We start from the raw sequence: 9700 nt of genomic DNA on the forward strand, positions 1-9700 counted from the left end.
ATGAAACTACATTTCATAATGAATCTAAAAATATTGATTTGGCATTGTGAATGTCGATACTTTTTCGATAAATTTGGTCAAAGTAAAGATAGTTTGACTTCGGACAAAACTTGTATCTATACCTACTATTAAAGGGAGGTGATATTCTTGGTTTCGTCCCGTTTCGTTTATTCCCACTTTAATTAATTTCACGTACGCTATTTGGTTTCGTTACTTGCCACCCGTTTTGGCCCAACAGAGGAAGCCCATCTAGCGGCGCACTGTGGCCCAGGTCCGGAGAAAAATAAAATTGCCGAGGAGAGGGTTCGACCTCATAACCTGCCAACCGGCCACACACAGTTTGTCCAACTGGCCCAGCTAGAGATATGAGTGAATTTTTTTTCTCCCGTTGCAACGCACGGGCCTTTTTGCTAGTGCAAACTAAAAAGAACAGAAGGGAATAGCAAAACATCTCTTGTATTTTTTTTATGGTCTGATGGCTCGTTGGAGGCAGTCAACTTGCTGTTTATTTGTTGGTTCATGTAATCAACCTATGTACTTGAGAGGATTGGATAGAATAGAGGGATTCACCAAATCCCATAAAATCCCCATCTACCAAACGAGGCCTCAGTTATCTTCAGTCACATTTGAGCCTACAACTATCAAGCGAGCGAGCGGTGGGCAATCGGACTGCATGCTTCTCTTGTTACTTCTTCGCCGGCAGAGTTAAACCAGATGTGACGGCTTGCTATGTTGATTTTCATTTCAGCAGCAACGAGGTGTTGTTATTCTTCAGTTATCTTGAGCTACTGTAGCCTACAACTACGCTTCTTCTTCTTCTTCAGCGAGCGAGCGATCGGGGCGGCCAGCGAGGCAATGTGAGTCACACCCTGTAAACCATGCCGACCTCGATGAGGGAGGTGTGGGGGATGCCGAGCACGACGGCGGGCCTCCGCGAGTTGCGCCGGAGGAACCCGTACACGACGTTGACGGCGAACTTCTTCACCGCGGACGACGACTCGTGCGCGAACACGCAGGTGTGCCCGATCATGTACGACACCCCGGCCTCCCGCTCCTCCAGCAGCTCCCTCACCTCCGACATCGTCTCCTCCCTCCTCCACGCCGCCGGCAGCTCCTCGAACCGCACCTTCTTGGCGCCGCCGCCGGCGTAGTACTCGATCTCGCCGGAGCTCATCGACGCCAGCGCGTCCACGACGGCCTGGCTGGGCGCGGCCGGGATGACCGACATCTCGCCGGACCCGGTGCTGCACCGCTCGCCGTCGCCGTCCGCCTGCTGCAGCTGGAGGAACTCCAGGACCTTCACCAGCAGCTGGTCCTCGAAGTTGAAGTGGTCCCACCGGCCCTCCTTGTACCCGTACCGGACCACGCAGCGGAACATCCGGTGCTCCGGCCGCCCGATCCGGCCCACCAGGAACCGCTCCTCCGGCGGCACCTTGGGCACGGTCAGCGTCTGCAGCGACACGAAGACGAGCACCCGGTGGAACGCCGGGAAGTTGGTGACGAAGTGCGCGAACATGGGCGGCACGCCGGCGACGGAGTCCGAGTAGACGAAGCCCACCCCGGGGACGCGCAGGAGGCCCATGCCGGAGCTGAGGCCGATGAAGTGGTCCAGGCACACCTTGTTCTGCAGCTCGTACTCCTGCTTCTTGGCCGTGCCGTAGTGCCACGCGGACATGACGAGCAGCGTGGCCAGGGAGAGCAGCAGCGGCAGCCAGCCGCCGTGGGGCACCTTGGCCAGGCACGCGGAGAGGTAGAGCAGCTCCATGGACCCGAAGCCGGCGGCGAAGAGCGCCGCCCACAGCACCGACCGGTTCCACACCGTGGTGATCACCAGGAACATGAGGCACGTCGTCGCGAACATCACCAAGATCACGGCCAGCCCTGAGACGAGCACAGATCAAACGAATAATTAGCAAAATTAGCGACGTTTCAAGGCAACAAGAATGGCGTGTCGTAGGTTCGTACCGTAGGCGTTGCCGATCATCTCGGTGTCCCGGAAGCCGATGGTGACGGCGAGGCAGAGGGACATGAGGGTCCAGTTCACCTCCGGGATGTAGATCTGGCCGTGGACATGGCTGGACGTGTGCACCACCTTGATGCGCGGGAAGCAGCCCAGGGCCCTGCACTGGCTTATGATGGAGAACGTGGCGGAGATGATCGCTTGGCTCCCGACGGCGGTGGCCAGTGTTGCGATGAACAGAACAGGCCAGAACACACGGTCTGAATTCGCAGAAAAATAACACGGGCCGAAGTTCAGTCAAATTTAGAACGTGATAGGAAATATATTATACTCCCTCCGTTCCTAAATATAAGTCTTTTTAGAGATTTCAAATGGACTACAACATACGGATGTATGTAGACATATTTTAGAGTATAGATTCACTTATTTTGCTCCGTATGTAGTCACTTGTTGAAATCTCTAAAAGACTTATATTTTGGAACGAAGGGAGTACAAAGCATGCATGCCCACATGAAACAAAATGCTAAATATGACTTCTACATTTTATTTTCCGGTTAGGGATATAAGGACCCTGATAAGTGCCATACGTATGGCACGAAGACATAACAACTCCGAATGTCTTTTATTACAAGTTTAGTGACGCAAGATGACAATTTTAAACATGAAAAATTCTTTTCAGATAGCAAGTTCCAGTTTTTTTGAAGAGTTTGTTTTTTCTTATCGGATGACAACTTTCAGTTATAAAAAACGTTAGCGCCGGAGTGCTTCATGCCACACGTGTGGCACGGAGCATTTGGGATATAAAAGAACCCAAAGATGCACACCCAACAAATCCCGGTTATCAAACCAGATCAATCCAACGACTCGGGCTGCTGGTGAGCGTTCAACACGTTTAACGTGTAGTTAATATCATACCAAATAAGCATTCCAGCACAAATTACATAATTAACAAGTAAATAATATCTTATCTAATATCTACGTGCAATTAATATACTTAATATCAACGTGCATTGCATGTTCAGATTTACTAGTTCTGAAAAGTAGTACAAGATGCACTTTTAACTCACCGCAAAAAACCACAAAAGAAGATGCACTTCTAACTAAACTTAACTTGCACGGGATAAAGCAGGTGTAAATAATACTGCCTCCGATTGAAAATAAGTATCGCACTTTTGAACTAAGGTTGGTCCAATCTTAGTTCCAAACTATAACATTTATGAATAGGATGAAGTAATATAAACTGCATTTTTTGACTAAATTGTGGGCTCCCATTTGCAGTGAGATTTTCCTTTTGGTGCCCCTGCAAGGTAAATGTTGGACTGTTGATCGCCTCACTTGCAATGGCCTCCCTCACAACACCATTCGTCCCTTTTGCGACCAGGAGCCTAAAATGGTGCAGCATCTCCTCACGATCTGCTCCTTTTCATGACATGTTTGGCATGAGGTGCTCGCATGGTGCTGCCTGACCGCCAATCACCCGCGACATGACGATGACTTCATGGCCTAGCTCACCTCTGCCATCTCTTGCTTGACCGACTGCTTACACCGAGGCATCGCCATCACCTCCCTTGCCATTCTCATCGGCTAGAGGCTCTGGAAGCAATGGACCGATCGTGTCTTCTTTGGGGAATGCCCCTCCGTCGCGTGCATTGTGCACATGGGATAGTTTGGTCAGCTTCCTGGAAAAGTTGCCTGGCCCAGGCAGCATTCTCAGGCGTCCAATTTGGGATGCCCGGAGTTGGGATTGCCGCCTGGCAGGTGAGCTGCCTGGTAGGAATCGATCCAAACACTCCCACAATCCATGATGAAGCTTGCATGTGGGCATGCCGCCGCCACAAAAGGTTTAGCTATATTAATCCCTGAGTCGTAACCCTCAATAACATTGTGGTGGTAGAGGACCCCATCGTTGTGTACGTGCTTGCAAGTTGCCCTTGTACCATGCATTTTCTACTCTTCTATCAATGAAAAAATATGCAAAGCTTTTGCGTATTCATGGGGGGAAATCTTTTCACTAAATTTTACTTTCCCAAATCGATTGGACTTAAAAGAAATCTCAATCCATTTAGAATTAGTAACAGAGAAAGTGGAGGTTTTACTCTTCACCAAACTGAAATTGTACTTTTCTTAATCGATTGGGACTAGACAAAATCTCGATTGGGATTAGGAAATTGTTTTTGCAAAGGCGTCTATGTCTTAATCGATTAAGATTTGTTTTAAGTCTCAACCGATTTAGAAGAGTGCAATTTTAGCTTAGTAAAAGGTGCAACTTGTGACTTTTTATGTCGGGTTGCACTTTTCACAATTTGTGGAGATTTAAAGTAAACCATCTTTTACAAAACAAAACAAAAGTTACACCTATGAATACCCACTAATCTCCACCCCTTGAATTTCACAGTGGGCCCCTGTGCTATCCAATCAAACAAGCTCACATCACCATGTAAGTAAATTCCGTAGCTAAACCTTTGTGTAAGTGTAACAAAGCTCTTTTTGCAAAGTCCCGTCTATGTATCAATTGACCGTGATGTTTTTACACTTTCTCGAAAAGGTGGAAGTATCTAGGCTCCGGCGAGTTACTTCATGGGTGACCCTGCCTAGGGTAAATTCTATATATAGTACATCGATCAATTATTACTAGTGGCACATTTTTGGTATTGTGTGTTAGCTACGACGAGCCTTCTGTTAAGAGTTGTGAACGGTGCCTCGTCGGGTAGTAGAGGGGGGGGGGGGGGGGGCTTCTCTTTAAAAAAATAGGTGTCGATAAGGAGCGGTGACGTGCTCGAAAGCTGACTTTGTTTGTGTGTCGCGTAGCTAGAGATTGTCTTTGTCTACGGAATAGGGGTCAATAAACGGTGGTGCCCGACTCCAAATCCTACGTCCTTGCTTTCTCGGGTAGTAAGGGTTTCTATCTAGATAATAGGTCGTTAAGGGGCGGTGCCCTACTTCAAAGCTGACGATGATGTAGCTGTTGAAATATATTGCCCGCCTCTCTTCATCAGTTCGGACTTTTGGATGAGTTGGCTGGAGCATGAATTCAATATGGCATCCGAGCCAAGAGGTCTTGAGTTCAAGACCCTGCCAACGCAGTATAGTTGACTGGAGCATGAATTCAATAGTAGCGTCAGGTAGTGATCTTTTTTCCACCCTACACATTAGGGGTCGGTAAGGTAGAAGATGGTTGTCCTCATAATTGGTGTATACCAGTCTTGCCTTCGAAGGTTGGATGAAGCGATGAGAGTACTGTGTGGTTGTACGAGCACCACATCGGTGTGAAAACAGTTGATATTGTCTTCACTTGATAGATCTAGTAATGTCAATGTACGTGTGTTAATCCCTTACAGAAGGTGTGGTCATGGAGCTCCAACTTTGGGTGAAAACTATAGGTTTAGCGTTCGTTGGTTGGACCCATCAATGTCACATATGAGAATCGTCCCCTTCATGAAGGTGTTGTCCCGGCAATGATTTCCACATCGCCATACTAGATCTATTGTCGCGTGCCAACTTAGGGTTACCAACGCAAGCCGCCACAAGCCAGGTGGTGGTATTTTCGTCGAAGCTAACCTACCATATTCGTTTGTCGTAGTTTCCCTTTTGTAAGCAGGTATGTTTTGATGTTGTTAATATTGTGGGTATGTACAGCATACGAGGCAGAGGCAAGGATGCATACCTTCCTTTATCCACAAAGAAATGAGTACACCATGGTAATGGCAACATATATGTCTTTTTGGGGTAAAAAAATGACGATAGCAAAATGAAATGGAATTCTTGCATCAAATCTGTGGAAGCATTATTTGGCACCTCACCTGGAAGAGCTTTGTAAAAGCTGCTCTGGAGATCCTCCCTATGTTTCGACAGATAGGCGGCCTCCCCCATGTAGGCCAGAACTAAGCAAGGATACACAACTATCGTGAACCCGAGCTGCCATGACAAAGCAACGAAACAAATCACAGTAAAACAGTGTTCAACAAAGAATCACAGTAAAGATGCTTTCAGACGCTCAAATGAATGGAAAACGCCTTGCCCGTTTTACTAGATAATGGGGAACTCACCCTCAGTGAAAGCTTCGAGAAATGCCCGAGGTCAGCAAACATTGCCTCAGCGCCTGAAAATCCGTAGCCGTAAGCAACCATGATTCGTCCTGGAGGATAAACAAAATGTGTGATGAAACCAACCTGTGATGCAGAGCACAATCCCTCCCAGCGAGCTCCACCCGTCCCTGCCGGCCTTCCTGAAGAAGTTGTAGATGTAGTACGGGGACAGCGCGCGGACGACGGTCGGGTTCCACCTGAAAATGTTGTAGATCCCGATGCCGCCGATGCAGGCGAGCCAGGAGAGCAGGATCGGCGCGAAGAGGAACCCGACGCGGCGTGTCCCGTAGTGCTGAAGCGCGAAGAGCCCCACCAGCACGACGCACGCGAGCAGCACCGTGTAGTCTGCAACCCAGAATCATCGATCAGTTGCACCTTCAGAAAGACAGTGTCCCAGCTGGGTGCATGCTTACTTTCATGTAGCTCTGGGAACTTGATCCTGAGGCCGGAGACTGCCGACAGCACTGCAGGAAATCATGTAAGTAACCCTGTCAGCTACCACGGAGATCCGATGAACAAGCAGAAGTGCAGTTTCAGTTGGGAACATTTCGCTGGATGCAGGAGATCAGCGAGGTTTCGTCGTCGGTTCACCTGACATGGTCGGGGTGAGGACGCCGTCGCCGATGACCATGCTGGTGCCCATGAGGACGAACAGCAGCAGCACGACGCGCAGCGAGTGGTGCTTCTCGAAGAACCCTCTGATGGCCAGGCTGCTCCGCGTCTCCTTGCAGGGCTCGTCCTGGTTGTAGGACGACACGGAGCCGTGGCCGGCGTGTAAGCTGTTGAGAAGCCCCATCCTGGAGCGCCTGCACATCAGGGAGTACAGTGCGAACGTGCCACCTGCACATCACATTTTATTTTGCCAAAAAATATGTATCAAATACTTGCACAGAAATACCTAGAATACTCCCCCGATCCATCCATATTAATTGTATTTGTACTAAATCAGCGATAATTAATATGGATCGGAGATAGTATTAAATTTACATTTTGGATGAGTATCCCGACAGCAAAAGCATGCGCGTTTCTTTTTTCAGGTTTTTTTTAGAAACCGTTTCTTTTTTCAGGTAATTAATGAAAAAGCATTCCCTTGTCACAAGCATGCCTATTTGCTTGCTACCCAGGGGAAGGAGCCTTGTGGTGACCAAACCGGGCCATGGCCCATCCTTTTCTCTGGATTTTCTTTCAGGATTTGGTGTAGATTTGGCCCAATAACAAAAGATGGACCACTGAGCAAGCTATTGGCATGGTTTTGGTTTTGTTTTACGCTCCGCCACTTCCTCCTTTTCAAAAAAATTACACATTTTTAGGTAGGTAATGAAAAAGAACTCCTCCAACCCGAACATGTGTACTAGTATATTTTGGATTGCACTACCGCGCGGTGCACACGCGGTTAGCCGGTCATGTCATTATCACGGTGAACATGCATCCAGATGCACATTGCGCATAGCAACAAACCGATGCAACGTTGCAGAGCTCGCGCGATGACATGTCAGTGCAAACGTTCGCGCCGTATAACTCCCGATAATTTTAGATAGTGGAAGAGAGAACCCCGAGTCCCGACACGAACACGCCTACCTTCTCCGTTGTCGTCTGCGCCGAGGACGAGGATGATGTACTTGAGGAGCGGTACGAGGGTGAGGCTCCAGAAAACCAACGATAGCACGCCGAGGATCTCTTCATCCTCCTCGTGGAGACGCAACTTCCCAGAGAAGGTGTTCTTGTACACGTAGACAGGCGATATGCAAAGGTCGCCGTAAACGACGCCGAAGCTCTGGTACGCCAGCAGAAGCGTCCCTTTTTGCCATCCCTGCATAGGCACAGATAGATAAGGACATGTTTAATCAATCAATTAATTACCACAAAAGTTATTACCAAGCAACTTGAATTATGAATGAATATGTGTACTCGGTTGAAATCATGGGTCAAAACAGTGGAAACTGAAACCAAGCTAGAAAGGGAAGCCTTAAATGGGTAGGGAGAACGTAGCTTCACCTCAGACAGGGAAGTCTGAGCTAAGACCAAACCGATGTGTCCATTTTGACCATAAATGGTGATCTGATCTGAGAGGGAAATGAAACCTTTGCTTTTGGCAAGCGACATATGCTTCCAAGAAATAGACATGGACCGGGGACTAGACAAGGCTGATTTAGACACAAGAAGGAAGTGCTTACTTTACTATGCAGAAGTAGAATCTATGCATGGCATGCCAATTAATTCCTACTCAGAATAACCACTCCAGAATTCAGGAGTAGACCTGGTAGGTTTTGAAGTCCAATTTTAGAAGTATTTCAGCTGCGACTGTGATCGATGAAATTAAGTTAAATTCATCTATTTTGGTTTGCATTTGGTCAAAGGATCAAAACGTTCACTCAAAAAGTTGTTTTTTTAAAGAAAAATATCTAATATTTTATTTAGAAATTTGTGTACTGTTGAAATGACTAAAATATTTTGACCGAAAGGTAAGTATTTCATTGTCAAATGATTCAAACTCAGTGAATTTTACCGGCATCTCACTGAAAGTGAAAACCACCGAACCATCAAAAAACAGCTCTCGTAAAATATCTCCGATATCAGAGCATTAATTCCTCAAGGAAACCCGTGCAAAATCGAGATGATCCCTGGCCGAGCTAGTAATAACACGCAGACAATTTTTCCATGTACAGTAAAAGTAACTTCACCAGTGAGAAAGGAGGAGCCATGCACGCTGCAAACATTTTCCTTTCTTGGAGGAGGAGCCATGCTGATGCTGGGAACTAGACAGAGTATCTATCCTTTCTCCAGATACACACACCTTTTTCTCTGTATGTGAATATACTCGAGAAAAGAATTAAACAGGGACTGCACTAGAGCTACAGGATAGAAAAAAAGAAGAAGATCCAAGCAAGAGCAAGCGGTGGGAGTATTCCAGGAACAAGGCCCCGAGAAAATGCAATTGACTGGGGCAACGCAACTCCAGGCACACAAGAACAAACGAATTAATTAGCCAAGAACTCTCAACAAATCTAGGAAGGAGTCGAGCATACTTACCCAAGAATTCTTCTTCCTCGGCTGAACGGCGGCGCCCTCCACATCCATGGCGAAAACCCGCCGCTCCGGCGTCTGCGGCCAAAACCCGGCGGCTGGGAGACGGGGCAAGAATCCCGCGCTTCTCCGGCGGTCGCCCACTGGCCGGTCTTGCTCGCCCACGGTTAGATCGGTCCGGCCCTCCGTTAATTTCTGCGTGGGCTCCCGCGGCGCCTGGGAAGTTTGTTGGTCGATCTGTCCGTGTGTGCAACCACTGGGTGATGCGACGGAGGAGGAAGGAGATGGAGAGTGGGAGACGGAGGGAGGAAGGAGAGAAGCAGTTAAGGCGGAGGGAAAACGTGGATGGCTTCACAAAAAGATGAGGGCCGGAGAGAGAAGGCGCCAAATGCTAAGGAGCTCTTATTTTTTCTTCTCCTCCCTCGCGCTGTCACACGTATGCATGACGCACGCATGAACAGATTTGTGTATTTGTACTTGGCTGCCCGAGGTCCGTTTCCAAGAGTAGAAAAAATGATTGGCAAAATTGTGGTGATTCTGGCACATCAGTCGTACCAGCCGTTATAGAGATATTTGATAGAGAAATAGGTTAATTAAATTCGGGTATGTTTTCCCTGTCGGCCATGTATTT

At 47.9% G+C, this 9700-nt stretch overlaps 1 protein-coding gene across 1 annotated transcript; it reads right to left on the reverse strand.

The window, feature by feature from the left end:
• Nucleotides 1-490: 490 nt before the first annotated feature.
• LOC109773370 (probable potassium transporter 13) lies at nucleotides 491-9441 on the reverse strand. Its single transcript, XM_020332061.4, has 9 exons — nucleotides 9076-9441; nucleotides 7624-7855; nucleotides 6637-6885; nucleotides 6459-6509; nucleotides 6130-6390; nucleotides 6007-6059; nucleotides 5761-5875; nucleotides 1966-2220; nucleotides 491-1881 (listed from the first exon to the last, which is right to left on the reverse strand). The coding sequence occupies exons 1-9, from the start codon at nucleotides 9121-9123 to the stop codon at nucleotides 863-865; spliced, it is 2283 nt and encodes a 760-aa protein (XP_020187650.2). The 5' UTR covers nucleotides 9124-9441; the 3' UTR covers nucleotides 491-862.
• Between the last annotated feature and the right edge of the window lie 259 nt (nucleotides 9442-9700).

Source organism: Aegilops tauschii, chromosome 7 (assembly GCF_002575655.3).
Source record: "Aegilops tauschii subsp. strangulata cultivar AL8/78 chromosome 7, Aet v6.0, whole genome shotgun sequence".
Taxonomy (NCBI): Eukaryota; Viridiplantae; Streptophyta; class Magnoliopsida; order Poales; family Poaceae; genus Aegilops; species Aegilops tauschii.